Below are 11,883 nucleotides of genomic sequence, written 5' to 3'. Positions count from 1 at the left end.
AGATAAGGAGCTGGAATTGCATCCCTGACCCCTGGGCTGAGGAGACAGAGACCAGCTCCTGCGTGAGCCTCTACCCTCCTCTTTGCTGGAGGTGCAAAGTACTCYAGAAATAGCACATGCCACCCTAAAGTTCACGCAGGCTCTTGGGTTCAACACTCACTTGTCACTGTCATTTGGAGTGGGGGGACTGCAGGTTATGTAAGTAGTCCAGCAGCATTGGCTGACTTTCATAGGCTTAAACCTGCTAGGCTGACACATCCATTTTTCAAGGTGAAAGCCAAACCTGCTCATGGCAAAGGGTATTTCAAAACCTCCTGCTCTAACATAATCTGTAATTTCTTTTTCTAGATATCCTTTTTTTCCTAGCAACTATCAAGTTTCTAGTGTCTTGGCTGGAAGTACACAAGGAAAGCTGTGGTGCTGGGAGCAGAGCCCTTAAGTGCTCTGCTCTAAACCCTCTGTGCAAAGCTGGAGGAGGTCAGGCCTTCAGCAGAGCTTTCTCCAAGCAGTGTGTTTAATTATCAAACCACACACGCCGAAGCAAAGGGGGGATTCCTCCTGAATAAGGAACCATTCCTCCAAAGGGATCTGCTGAAGAGAGTCCTATAAATAAATCCTTCTGCAAGATGGAGGTTAGTGCTGCTCATATCTCTTGGCCTTGCTGGAACAGGGGACTTAAGTCCTCTTAAGGTCTAATGTGTGATTGGACCTGAATGACTTTCCCTCAGACTGGCTTACTGCCTGCTTGAAAAGGGCCCTCTTACTTTCATTGATCTGGTATGTTCACAGAATCACAGAATATTTAAGGTTGGAAGGGACATCATCTAGTCCAACCTTCTCGCTCAAGCAGGCACACCTACAGCATGTGGCACAGGGTGGCATCCAGGTGGGTTTTGAAGACCTCCAGAGAAGGAGACTCCACAACCTCCCTGGGCAAAGACTCATTCCAAAACCAACCTGAGCTGATGTTGTGAGATAAAGGGCTCCCTCCAAGCTGTTTTCACAGAMTCATGGAATAGTTGAGGTTGGAAGGGACCCCTAGAGATCATCCAGTCCAGCCCCTGCTCCAGCAAGGACACACAGGGCACCCAGTGGTATCCAGACAGGTTTGGAAGACCTCCAGAGAAGCAGACTCCATAGCCTCCCTGGGCAGCCTGTCCCAGGGCTCTTTTTCCAGCAATGACTTTCCCTTCTCTGTCAGTCTCAGGAGCATAAGAAATTTATTTTAAATTATTTTTTWAACTTGTGTGTTTCATTGCATATTGAATGTCAGAAACAATGTCAGAAACACCTGTGCAGAAGACATGGTTGCTACGGGGGGTACAGCTTCTGCGTCAAGATGGCATCACTATGTTCTTGCATTCTTGTTGCCTAGATGTCTTCCTCGGGTAGGAAGTACAATATAAGTAGAGGWGAGCTTCTGACCATAATAGACCAGCGCTTATAAAGCTGCTTTCAGAGGTTTGTTTGTTTTTGGTTTTGTTTTTTATAAGAAATGGGCATTTTTTGAGGCATACTTGCCAGAGCAATATTCTCTTCCTCTGTTTTTGCACTAAAGAGTTGCAATTCATTTCATATTTAAGTGCTCTGGGTTTCTCCAGGCCTCTAAGACCGCCCTTGCCTCTGTGTCACCCCTTGTTCTTCATGCGTTTACAGAGTTTCTGCCCTACTTTGCCCGCTTTGCCTCAACTCAGAATGTTCTCTCTGTAGATCCGGAGCAAGAAATGATAGGGGGAGAAGAAAAAAAGAAAAACATAGGGCAAAAGGATTCAGGTGACCTGCACTGAGTCCTGCCTTGACTGTCCTGAGCGTGGTCTTGCTGATCCACAKTTTCCCTATCTCTAATGTGATGATATTTTCTAGTGCTGTATTACATCGTGAGGATAAATGCTGTGATCCTGCTAGCTTTCTTTGATAGCTGCATTGACTCAAGCAGTAGAAGGAGAAGAATGTCACCTGTCATGCTTAGGAGTGTGGCTTCACATAGCCATTTGATGCAGCCTGAAAGCAAAGCAGGGTCATTAAAAGCGGTGGGGAAAAAAATAAAAAGAGGACATGCTGCCCTCAAGAGGTGTCTTTCTGTAACTCCAGGATTAAGGAAAAAAAAGAAAAAGAACATTTTGGGGAAATGCCAGGTGGCAATGTCAAGAAACCACAAACCCAGCCTGGAAAGCCATTGTGCTTGGAGCGGGCACAGAGCAGAAGCGGATGCATTACTCCCTGGATCAATATTTTGTCAGGTTAGTACAAGGAGCAGTACCACATGGAATAACAAATGGATTTCTGCGTTGCAAAGCCTTCTAAGCTTCACGCTGTAAAGTGATCCTCAGGAAAGCTGCACTAGCTGGCAACAGCTCAGTTAAATGAGGATTTTTCCCCTTGATCACAAGAATGGATAATTTCCTGCCGACTTCTGCCAGGGTTTCAGGAGACCGCCTTTTGCAGCCAGAAGGGCAGGAAGCAAAAGGCTGATGCAGAGCTTGCTCTGCGCTGCTTTGTGGTTATTTTTTCTTCTTCTGGTCTGGGGGATTTTGTGCTATAAAAGAAGCTATTTGCCCCTCATTCATGGCCTGGTCACTGACTGGTGCTCTGGTTTCTCTCAGATCTGATCCACTCTTACTGTCCGTTCTTCTGATTTTTCCTTTAATTTGATCTAGTTTGCACAAAGCCAGATAGTCCTTGTATCATCTTTGATCTGGCCACCTATTTGCCTCGTATGCTGTGTTCTCGTTCTCTCTGGTGGTATCCTCCCAAAAAGCCTCCAGTTGGAGATTCCTTAATCCAAACRCTGCTGTCTCATAAACTTCTCCAAGCCAGGTATCAGAAAGAACTAGATCAACATCTATTTCCATTCTCTCCTCCTGAAAACATGAAGTTTTGGAAAATTAGCTTACTTCCCCAAGACATTATGTTGTCTGACCAGAGTTTGTCATGCAGTTCAATAGCTCAGTGCCATCAGATGTTGTCCCTCTTGTCCATCATGAGCTTTTTTGGCCCGCAATGTTGATGAAGCATGAAGAGCAGTCAGCTTACATCTTGACCATGGGTATCTCCAAATGTTGGACTCCCTCAAATCTTAGTGATGGGGCTACTGAGTGTATTGAGACAGATCCTCTTCAATGCATTCTATAGGAGGGATAAGGAAGTAGCATCTCCCATCTCCAAGGAAAGAAGGATTTGCTTTGCTCTTTGGTGAAATGCAACCTCTCCTCCAGTGTAAAACACCATGACATAACAGATTAAGTGCACAGCAAGCTAATTCAAACAAATTTAAGACTAACTGGCGACCCTCTCACAAAAATAAACGTGATGATACACCTTTTTCCGGGGAGAAAATTTAAGGAAAAAAAAAAAACAACAGGTTCACAGACTCACATTATGCTATTGACCTGTGGGTGATAGCAGATTTAAAATGCAGCAGAATCACAAAACAAACAAACAAACAAACAAACAAAAAAACGGATTTGCTATTAAAGAACAGCCTTCTAGCAGTGAGGATAGTTAAGAGACTTGGAACAGATTATTGCAAGGTTGTGAGAAACTCTTGTTCATGCTTGTACTGTCATTGCAGAGAATGAGGTGACCCAGCATTTTGGTGTTTTGGTGTTTATGGTGCAGAATATTCTATCTGATGAATGAAATTGCACCATACTCCTGTATGTAGTGGCCATTCGTCAAACCTTGTCTCAACCAACACCACTTGGTGAGCTTTTTATTTTTCTGCTAACTCACAACTCAATGTGAGTTTGATCAAAAAGCGCTCAAACTCTTCTGTTGACTRCAATGGATTTGAGATCAGTCTATCTTATAATAATAAACCAAGCAACACCCCTTCCCCCAAGCCACAACGTTTGAGTATGTTCCAGAGATCAAAAAAATAACACACATATGGTTTTACACCAACATYGTTTAAAGCAATAAGTGCTTTCCCAGCGCTGAGGTTTGTTTTATGGGCTGTTACTCTGTATTTTGCAACTGTGCTGTGAAAACTCGGACGAGGGGAGAGCCTAGGTGCCAAACATTGAAATGCACACAGTGGAAAGACTAAAGGAATTACAAAGAAATTCTTCGTGAAGAACTTAGTATGGGAATAAGGCCAGTTTGAAAGGCTGATGCAGGATCATCTRTTTTTCTGAGATAGCGCTTATCCTCCTTATTTAAAAATATATTTGCTCTGTGAGCCTGAAAGAGAAGTTTTTTTCTATTAAAATAATAGATGTTGTCCACTGTGAAGTACAAGCAAACCTGTTTCTGGTCCTCCATGGCCACTGGAAATGGTCTAATAGTTGTGAAASTGGAGTTTAATGTGGTTTAAGGTGGTTTATACACCTACATACATTTCAGATGTTTTTCTGAACATCTCCATATCGGCCACTCCATAAGCCACTCCATATAGGCCACTCCTTTGCTAATATACTGTGTCCTTTCCTAATGTAATGTTCACCAACACGCATTGCTGTTAATTCAAAAGCAAAGCTCTCAGAGCAAAACGACCTGATCTTTACTTTGCCTCTCACTAGGACCATCTGTGTTATGTACAAGGATGACTAGAAAATCTCAGGTAGCTGCAAGGGTCTTACAGCAGCTTTAAAATAATTGCTGGAGAGAGGGAAAAAACCCTCCTTTTTCTTTCTTTTAAATGAGATGCTGGAAAGCAGCTTGTTGCCTTGCATGGGAACCCCTGCTTGCAGGCTCATGGCTCTTTGGTGCAAGATACGATGGGGCTGCAGTTCTCTGAAGACCTTGGGATAGTCTCATTCTTTGCAGCATTTGTCTTTTCTCCCTCCTGCAAATGCCCCTTGCATCTTCCAAAGAGGGCCACACCGTAAATAACAGTAGGTTGCATTTTTGCCAGTAATTTTTTGCCTGAACCCTGACTCTTTGCACCAAAGAGACCCTGATATGAACGGGCATGGAGAACATGAGCATTAGAAACAACCAGAATTGGGTAAAACTTAAAAATACATTGCCTTATACTCATGCAAACAACAGCTGTGAGAAGGAGCTGATTAATATCTCAATAAACACTCTCGTTGTTACTGCACAAAACTTGAGTGTTTTTCAGACTTCCAACCAACAGGCTCAGATTTCCATCAATTTTCCACATTTATGCATTTGTTTCCTTTGCTTAGGTGGACAGGCAGCTGTATGAACAAAACACATGTTTGAGAGAAGAACACGTACAAATGGCTAATGAGGTATTTAGCTTCTGCACATGCAAACATCTTACCCGTCAGCAAAGCGTGGTTCATCACCATCATGGTTCTTCAGTGGGTTTTTGACATGTGATGTGATGCTTTCTTCTATAAGACGATTTACTCCATTTTGTTAAAAAAAAAAGCTTCTAAAAATTCTGTTAATAATAATGTAATTTTTTTTTGGCCTTTCTTTTCAAAAAAAATGGCAGGACAAAATTGTTGCTGACTACTTGTATGATCAAACTGAGTAACTAATTCTGCAAGTTTAGCCCTTATATGACTACAAAGACATATATGCTTAGTGGGCATTTATTTATATTTTTTCTGTAGAAATCAGATGATAATTATGAAAACTCTTTCTTTTCCAGGTAGCCTACTGGATTGACTAGAACAGCACTGAAAAGAGCCAGGTAAGGATCCTAGGAATGCTGCAGAAATTTCACCATTTATAATAGGAATTSACTGAGGAACATCCACAGGAACATAATAAAGGTCATTCTAGGATCTTCAAAACTTTGCAGATGGATAATATCAATCTTTTTAATTTGGTTGAAAWTTCAAATGGCAACTGCCCAGGGCACCAGTAAATTAAACAGGATCTAGGTGAGGCCAAGTATACAACTGAGATCTGCAATAGTGTTCCAACATTATTATTGCTGTTAATAAGTGAAGGATAAAGGAAGCCACAGTCCTCCCCAGGTGACATTTGGAAACACTCCAGTTAAAATAATCCACCAATCCTTACTAACTAACAAACCAATAATTTTAAGCCTACAATGGTAATCTTGGTTGAACTCATGCATATTATAAATTATTTAACTCCTCTCCRTTGCATGGCCACGTCAGCTATGTGAGGTCAGACTTGACAAATGGACGAAAATTTTCCTTGTTCTGTCCCAGGAACGACTCAGTACTACCAGGAAAATGGCACTGTGTATACAGATCATTTTGCAATTACTCATTATGGTGCTTTTCTATGCAAACCCAGTATTTCATGGAGGTTTTGAGAGTCGTCCACTGCTGTGCAACTGCATTTGAACAGCAAAGCCCTGCTGCTGCTCCATAATCTTCCTCATGCAATACATCATGAACTTTAAATTCTCAAAATCAGCATAATTCAATCCCAAAAGAGTCACACATCAGTTTACAGAATGCAGAAAGCACCAAAGCTTCCCAAATTATTAATTTTCTTGGTGCATGGTAGCTTGCATGTGACTGTTTGTGTGGTGTCTCTCTGTAGTTCATTGAAGTGCCATAGTGTTGGCATCTACATAGGTATTAAATTTCTTCTGTAAATCCCATTTTCTGTTCACTTCATTATTCAAATATAGCCTGTGACACTTAATAACTCACTTTTTTTTTTAATTATTTTGACTTTTTTGTTTTGGACAAACAATCATTGGCATAATCACACTGTTCCTCTAAATGGTTTTTAGTGACAGTTAGTAATAAAAAAAAATCCCCCTTTAGTACTGTCATGCTAGTGGCAAATATAACTTTAAGCCAGAAATAGTGATGCTCATTGGATGAAACACACCTAGTCGGCTTCAAAGGCATAAAGCATTACCTAATCTCATGGTTTTATGACTGTTTTGGGGGATTCCAAGTACATTTTTAGCKCATTCATTTCTGGAATAATGGCTGGGCAGAGAAGCACAACTTTTGCTTTAGAAAGCAAGGTTCCTGCCTCCAGGAGGAGGGTGAAAAAAAATTAAGATTAAGAAGCCTGTGCTCTACAGGGAACCAGAAAGTAGGAGGTGAATACAACATATACCAACAGAGGCAAAAATATTATTTTTAAAGATTGTTTCAGGTAACATAGCTTGGAGGCATGACTGCTAGCCAGTCACGTGTGATTTCCTATTGAAAATAGTGAAATAGCAGGATAACTCTTATGCCATGAAAATAATAATAGTAAAAAAAAAAAAAGCTATAGGAAAAGAAAAAAAGAGAGAGAAAATAGATAAGGGAAAAATGAGAAAATGGAAAAGAGGAAAAAAGAAAAAAGAAAAAGTAAAAAGTAAAAAGTAAAAAAGAAAAAAGAAAAGAGGGGAAAAAGGAAAAGAGGAAAGAGGGAAAAAGGAAAAAGGAAAGGCATGGCCGAGGTCGCGCAGGCCGCGCTAGGCCGCACCTCAGTTGCCATGGCGACAGCGCCTCCCCCCCACCCCCTCATTTTCCCGCCCAGCAAAATATTTTCGTCCCACCACGTGATACAAACAGCTCTTCCCCACGTGACCAGCGGGCCAGCCGCGTCAATCACGGTCCCTCGCCACCCAATCATCGCTCGCTCCTTGGAGTTCTGCCCCGCCTTCCGGAAGTGGGCGCGCCAATGGGGCGCCAGGCCCCGCGCCAACGGTTTGACAGAGGCCGCGGAGAGGGGAAAGTGATTGACRTCTCCTGCCGCCAATGACGCGGCGCAGACGACGCCCTCAGCCCCGCCTCGGCGGCGAGCGGGCCAATGAGCGCRCGGGCGGCGCCGCCGCCCCCCGGCACTGCGGTAATATGGCTCCGTAGCGGGCGGCCCCGCGTCGCTGCTGCCGCCGCCATTAACCCCTGTGTGGCCGGTGGCGGCCGGGGGGCGGCGCGGGGGGCTCATGCGAGGATGAGCTCGGCCGCCGGCCCCGCCGCTCTGCCCCTGCCGCCGGGCTCCGCCGCGCGGGCCTGGCATGTGGAGCTGCCCTCGCAGCAGGTACCGAGGGCCCCGAGGCGGAGCCGGGGCTGGAGCGTCGCGCTGAGACCGGAGGGGTTGGGTGAAGTGGGCGGCGTTGGGGTGTTGGGACCGTGTGAGGGGAGATGTGGGGTGCTGGGCCTGTGAGATGTGAGGTGTTGAGGCTGTGTGAGGAGACGGGATGGAGGGGTTGGTGTTGGATGTGGGGYTTCTCCAGAGACCCTTATCCCCTCGCAGTAGGGCATAGGGCTGCGTGAGGAGCAGGGACGGGATGGGGGGTTGGTCTGGGATGTGGGGCTGTGTAAAGAGTAGGGATGGGGTTGGGGGGACTTTGGGGCTGTGTGAGGGGATGGGATGGAGGGGTCACAGCTGGGGTGTGGGGCTGTGTGAAGAGTGGAGATGGGCTGGGGGGTGTAGGGAGCTGTGAGGGGATGGAGGGGACGGGTGTCGGGTTTGGGACCATGTGAGGGGGGTGGAATGGGAGAGTCGGTCTGGAATGGCCGGCTGTGTTAGGGGCACCCCATTCCCTCACACTGGTGTGTGGGGTTGTGTTAAGAGTAAGGACAGGATGGGGAAGGATCATCTGGAATGGCGGGCTGTGTTAGGGGCACCCCATTCCCTCATACTGGTGTGTGGGGTTATGTGAAGAGTAAGGACAGGATGGGGAAGGATCATCTGGAATGGGGGGGGGTTGTGTGAGGGTTCCCCCGTCCCCTCATACGGGGCTGTGGGGCTTTGGGAGGATGAAGGGGTCAGTGTGGGGTGGGGGAGGTGATGGGGGGGTCCTGGCTGAGCTGTGGGAGGGTGAGGAGTTTGGACTGCTCCTTTGCTGTATTTGTTGTTTGGGGCAGGGGTGAATTTGGAGAAAACCGGAGTGTGTTCTAAAAGGTAGCAAAATGTTCCCTCTCCATCACATTCTTCCTTTGGATAACTCTGTATTTTTTTTTCCTTCTGTTTGCTGATATTTTGCCTTTGGCTTGCTGGGCAGCCGTCCTGCTTCCATGAGCACTTTAATTTTGGAGAGCATTAGGAGCAAGGTTAAGTGAGGCAGTCCAAGCTTTGCAGAAAAAAGTTTAGCAATCTGTATCTAAGGCTATGCTTTTCCCCTCTTGAATGTGATGCCTTTTATTGTGCCATTCTTCTAAAGAACAACAAAAAAAGTTTTTTTAGGGGGAATAAATGCTTACAAAAGATGTGCTTTTCTTCTGAAATTGCATAAGATATGAGTCTGCACTTCCAAKTTTTGCAGTTGATGGTTTTGCAGTCAACTGAATCAAGTTGATTTGGTGCAGTTGATGTTGATATGAAGTAGGCAAGTGCTCCAGATTACTTTGCTGCTCACTTTCAGGTGTGAGGATGAAGAGCTGTCATGAGAAATCAATAGGTATCAACTTGGAGTGAGGAGATAACTGGTTCTTGGCTAAGCTGGTCCTACCAGCCTGGTCTCTTTTGGGCAAAAGCAGGGAGTGGAGAAGGCTGCTGACCATGGGATTTGCACAAATATTGACTTGGATTTCAGAGCAAGTGCTCCCTGTAAAATGTGATCCAGTTCTGTCTTAGTGAACATGAACATAAGGCCTGGCTTGGATAAACTTTACAGAGAGGTTTGAATTGCTCCGGAGATAAAGTATGGCCTTCTCCCTGCTGAGCTCTTTGATTTCAGCATGTCTGAAGCTTGTGCAAGAAATAAGTGAATGTTTYGAATAAAAGTTTGTTGTTCTTAGTCATGCTGTTTCGTTTGTGGAAGAGGGACCAAAACAACTCTGTTTTTGCAGGAGTGGACACTTGTAGGAGTTTATAGGAACAGAAACTGAATCATCAGTTACAGGATATTCTAGTTAAGTAAATATTTGGAAGTTATGTAGGACACTTGTACGATTGCTGCAGAAATGTTAATTGTAGCAGTGTAAGCCCGTGGCAGTCTGGAGTTTCGCTTTGCTGCACAAGTGCGAGGACTGTGTGTTTCAGTATCTGTTACATCATTGTTTGCAATTAAATTGAGGACCTCTGGTGCTACGGTGCAATATGTTGATAACAGTTCATCATATTTTGCTCTATTACTTGRGCTTCATGTCTGTTCCTGAATTGCAAAACTCTYCCTTCAAGGGCTGTCACCCTGCAGRTGTTTTGCTTTCCTCAGAAACTGCAGACAGAATCAGTTAAAGCATTAAAGCTTAGGAGAATGAGCGCCCTGGCACATTCCCCTATGGTTTAATTAGGAGTGCAATCTTGATTATCCTTCTAGATCTTATCTTCCTCTGCTTTTCATATTCTTTCTTATGGAAACGAGAGATAAAATGGAAAAGTCATTCTGGTTTATGTGCGGCTTCTATAATGCAAAAATCAGGTTGATCTCAGTGTGACGCTACATCATGCAAGGTAATTGTTTTTCACCTGCTAGTGCAGAACTCGACTCAATGATTTCTTTTAGTAGGCAATTTCCTTTAGAACATCCAGCGCTGCATTTTTTTTTTGTTGTTAAATATGAGTGTAGTGATGGTCTGAGTCGTGATTAAAAATCTGTCAAAAAGAATGGATTCACAAATGCAAATTTAAGGTGAGTGCTCTTAATGACTGAACTTGAGTTTAGTCTAAATTTAATTGTGCCAAAGTGAAATTCAGTGAATGGAAAACAAAGCACCTATTAATGATCTAGCTGCATGAGTGAAAAGCTGTGTGAGAATTGTAAAATAGGTGAGGTTGGTGGGGACTCCTGGAGATCATCCTGGATCAGCTACAGCAGATGGTCTGGGACTGCACCCAGATGTGTTTCAAGCATCTCCAAGAATAGAGACTCCCCATCGTCTTTGGACAACCTGTTTATGCTCAACCACCCTCACAATGGAAATAGTTGATGTTGTTCAGGTAGATTTTTGCGTGTTTCAGTTTGTGACCATCGCTCCTCTTCTTAAATCTCCTGCCAGTAGGATGAATCTAGTGTTAGTCTTTATGGCTAACCTATTGCTTGCTGGTATCAGGGTCCAGTGTCAGGGTGACCAGGCTTAAGAATGCCCTTTGAAGATGCATCCTGTAACTGCTGAAGATGCTGAACTGAAGGTGCTCTGTAACTACAGAAATTCAGGATCTATTTCTAAAGAAATGCTTGTGGTTAATCCTGATATACATTAAGTGTAGCGGAGTGGTATCTTTTGCTGGAAGAGTGGGCCTGACAGAACTGAAAATGTCTCTTGAAAAAGCTGCATTTTAAAATCTAAAATTCTTTATTATCTGCTAGTTRCTGTCTGCAATGAAAGCAGAGTGTCATGATAAGTTATCTTATTGATATGTAAAAGCTCAAAACAAACTTCTCAGTCCTGTCGTTACAAGTGAACTGAACCGAAGGGTGAGGGGTTGAATCCTCCAGGCTCTTGTGTTCTAGCTGGAAACACATGAACAAAAAATGCTTTGAGAGCCAGTCACACTGCAGTCAAATGACCTGTTGAATGTTACCATGCTAATTACTGTTCAAAATAGATGTCATATGTAGTTATCTAGAAGTAAGCAAGCCCCTTGTTGGGGATTGCAGCTCCAGCGCTGCCAGTACTTAGAGCTGATTTTTTCCTCATGCTGAAATTGATAGGCTTTTACTATCAATTTCAGTGTTAGAACAAGTGAAGCTTTTAATGAACTTTGAGATGATTTTAAAAGACCTGCAAGCATGGGCCTGACTCATACGTGCTGTTGTGCATGAACARCTGTGCTGATATGCAGTTTGCAGTGGAAAGATGACAAAACATACTTTTTTTAAAACAAATCCCAATGGTACCAGTCAGTCAGATGTCAGTGTCCTCTGTGTGATGTTGTGGGTGGGCTTGTAAGATGYATTAGCTAAACTATATGTATATATTTATACATATATGGACTTCCAGAACCAGCTGGAGTGTGGTGGGATTCCTTAGCCCAAAACCAGTGCTTTGCATGCCCTGTGAATAACAGAATCACAGAATGGTTAAAGTTGGAAGGGACCTCTAGAGTTCATTTAGTCCAACCCCTGGCTCCAGCAGGGACACCTAGAGC

General features: G+C 44.0%; 1 protein-coding gene across 3 annotated transcripts in view; it reads left to right on the top strand.

Annotated features, from left to right (window-relative positions):
* Nucleotides 1–7,683: 7,683 nt before the first annotated feature.
* UVRAG (UV radiation resistance associated) overlaps nt 7,684–11,883 on the top strand; it is an 83,647-nt gene continuing 79,447 nt past the window's right edge. For 2 of the 3 annotated variants that reach the window (XR_003249677.1, XM_026040959.1), the window contains exon 1: nt 7,684–7,887. Coding sequence is in view for 1 of the 3 variants with exons in the window: in XM_026040959.1 (XP_025896744.1) it covers nt 7,801–7,887 (87 nt within the window). In the remaining 2 variants the exon portion in view is untranslated. The remainder of the gene's footprint in view (nt 7,888–11,883) is intronic. The other variant, XR_003249678.1, reaches the window with a different exon arrangement.

This window comes from Nothoprocta perdicaria, unplaced genomic scaffold (genome assembly GCF_003342845.1).
Source record: "Nothoprocta perdicaria isolate Ctin4 unplaced genomic scaffold, notPer1 scaffold_271, whole genome shotgun sequence".
In the NCBI taxonomy this organism is placed as follows: Eukaryota; Metazoa; Chordata; class Aves; order Tinamiformes; family Tinamidae; genus Nothoprocta; species Nothoprocta perdicaria.
The sequence above is the reverse complement of the archived record's forward strand: the minus strand, read 5'-3'. Positions and strand labels throughout refer to the sequence as shown.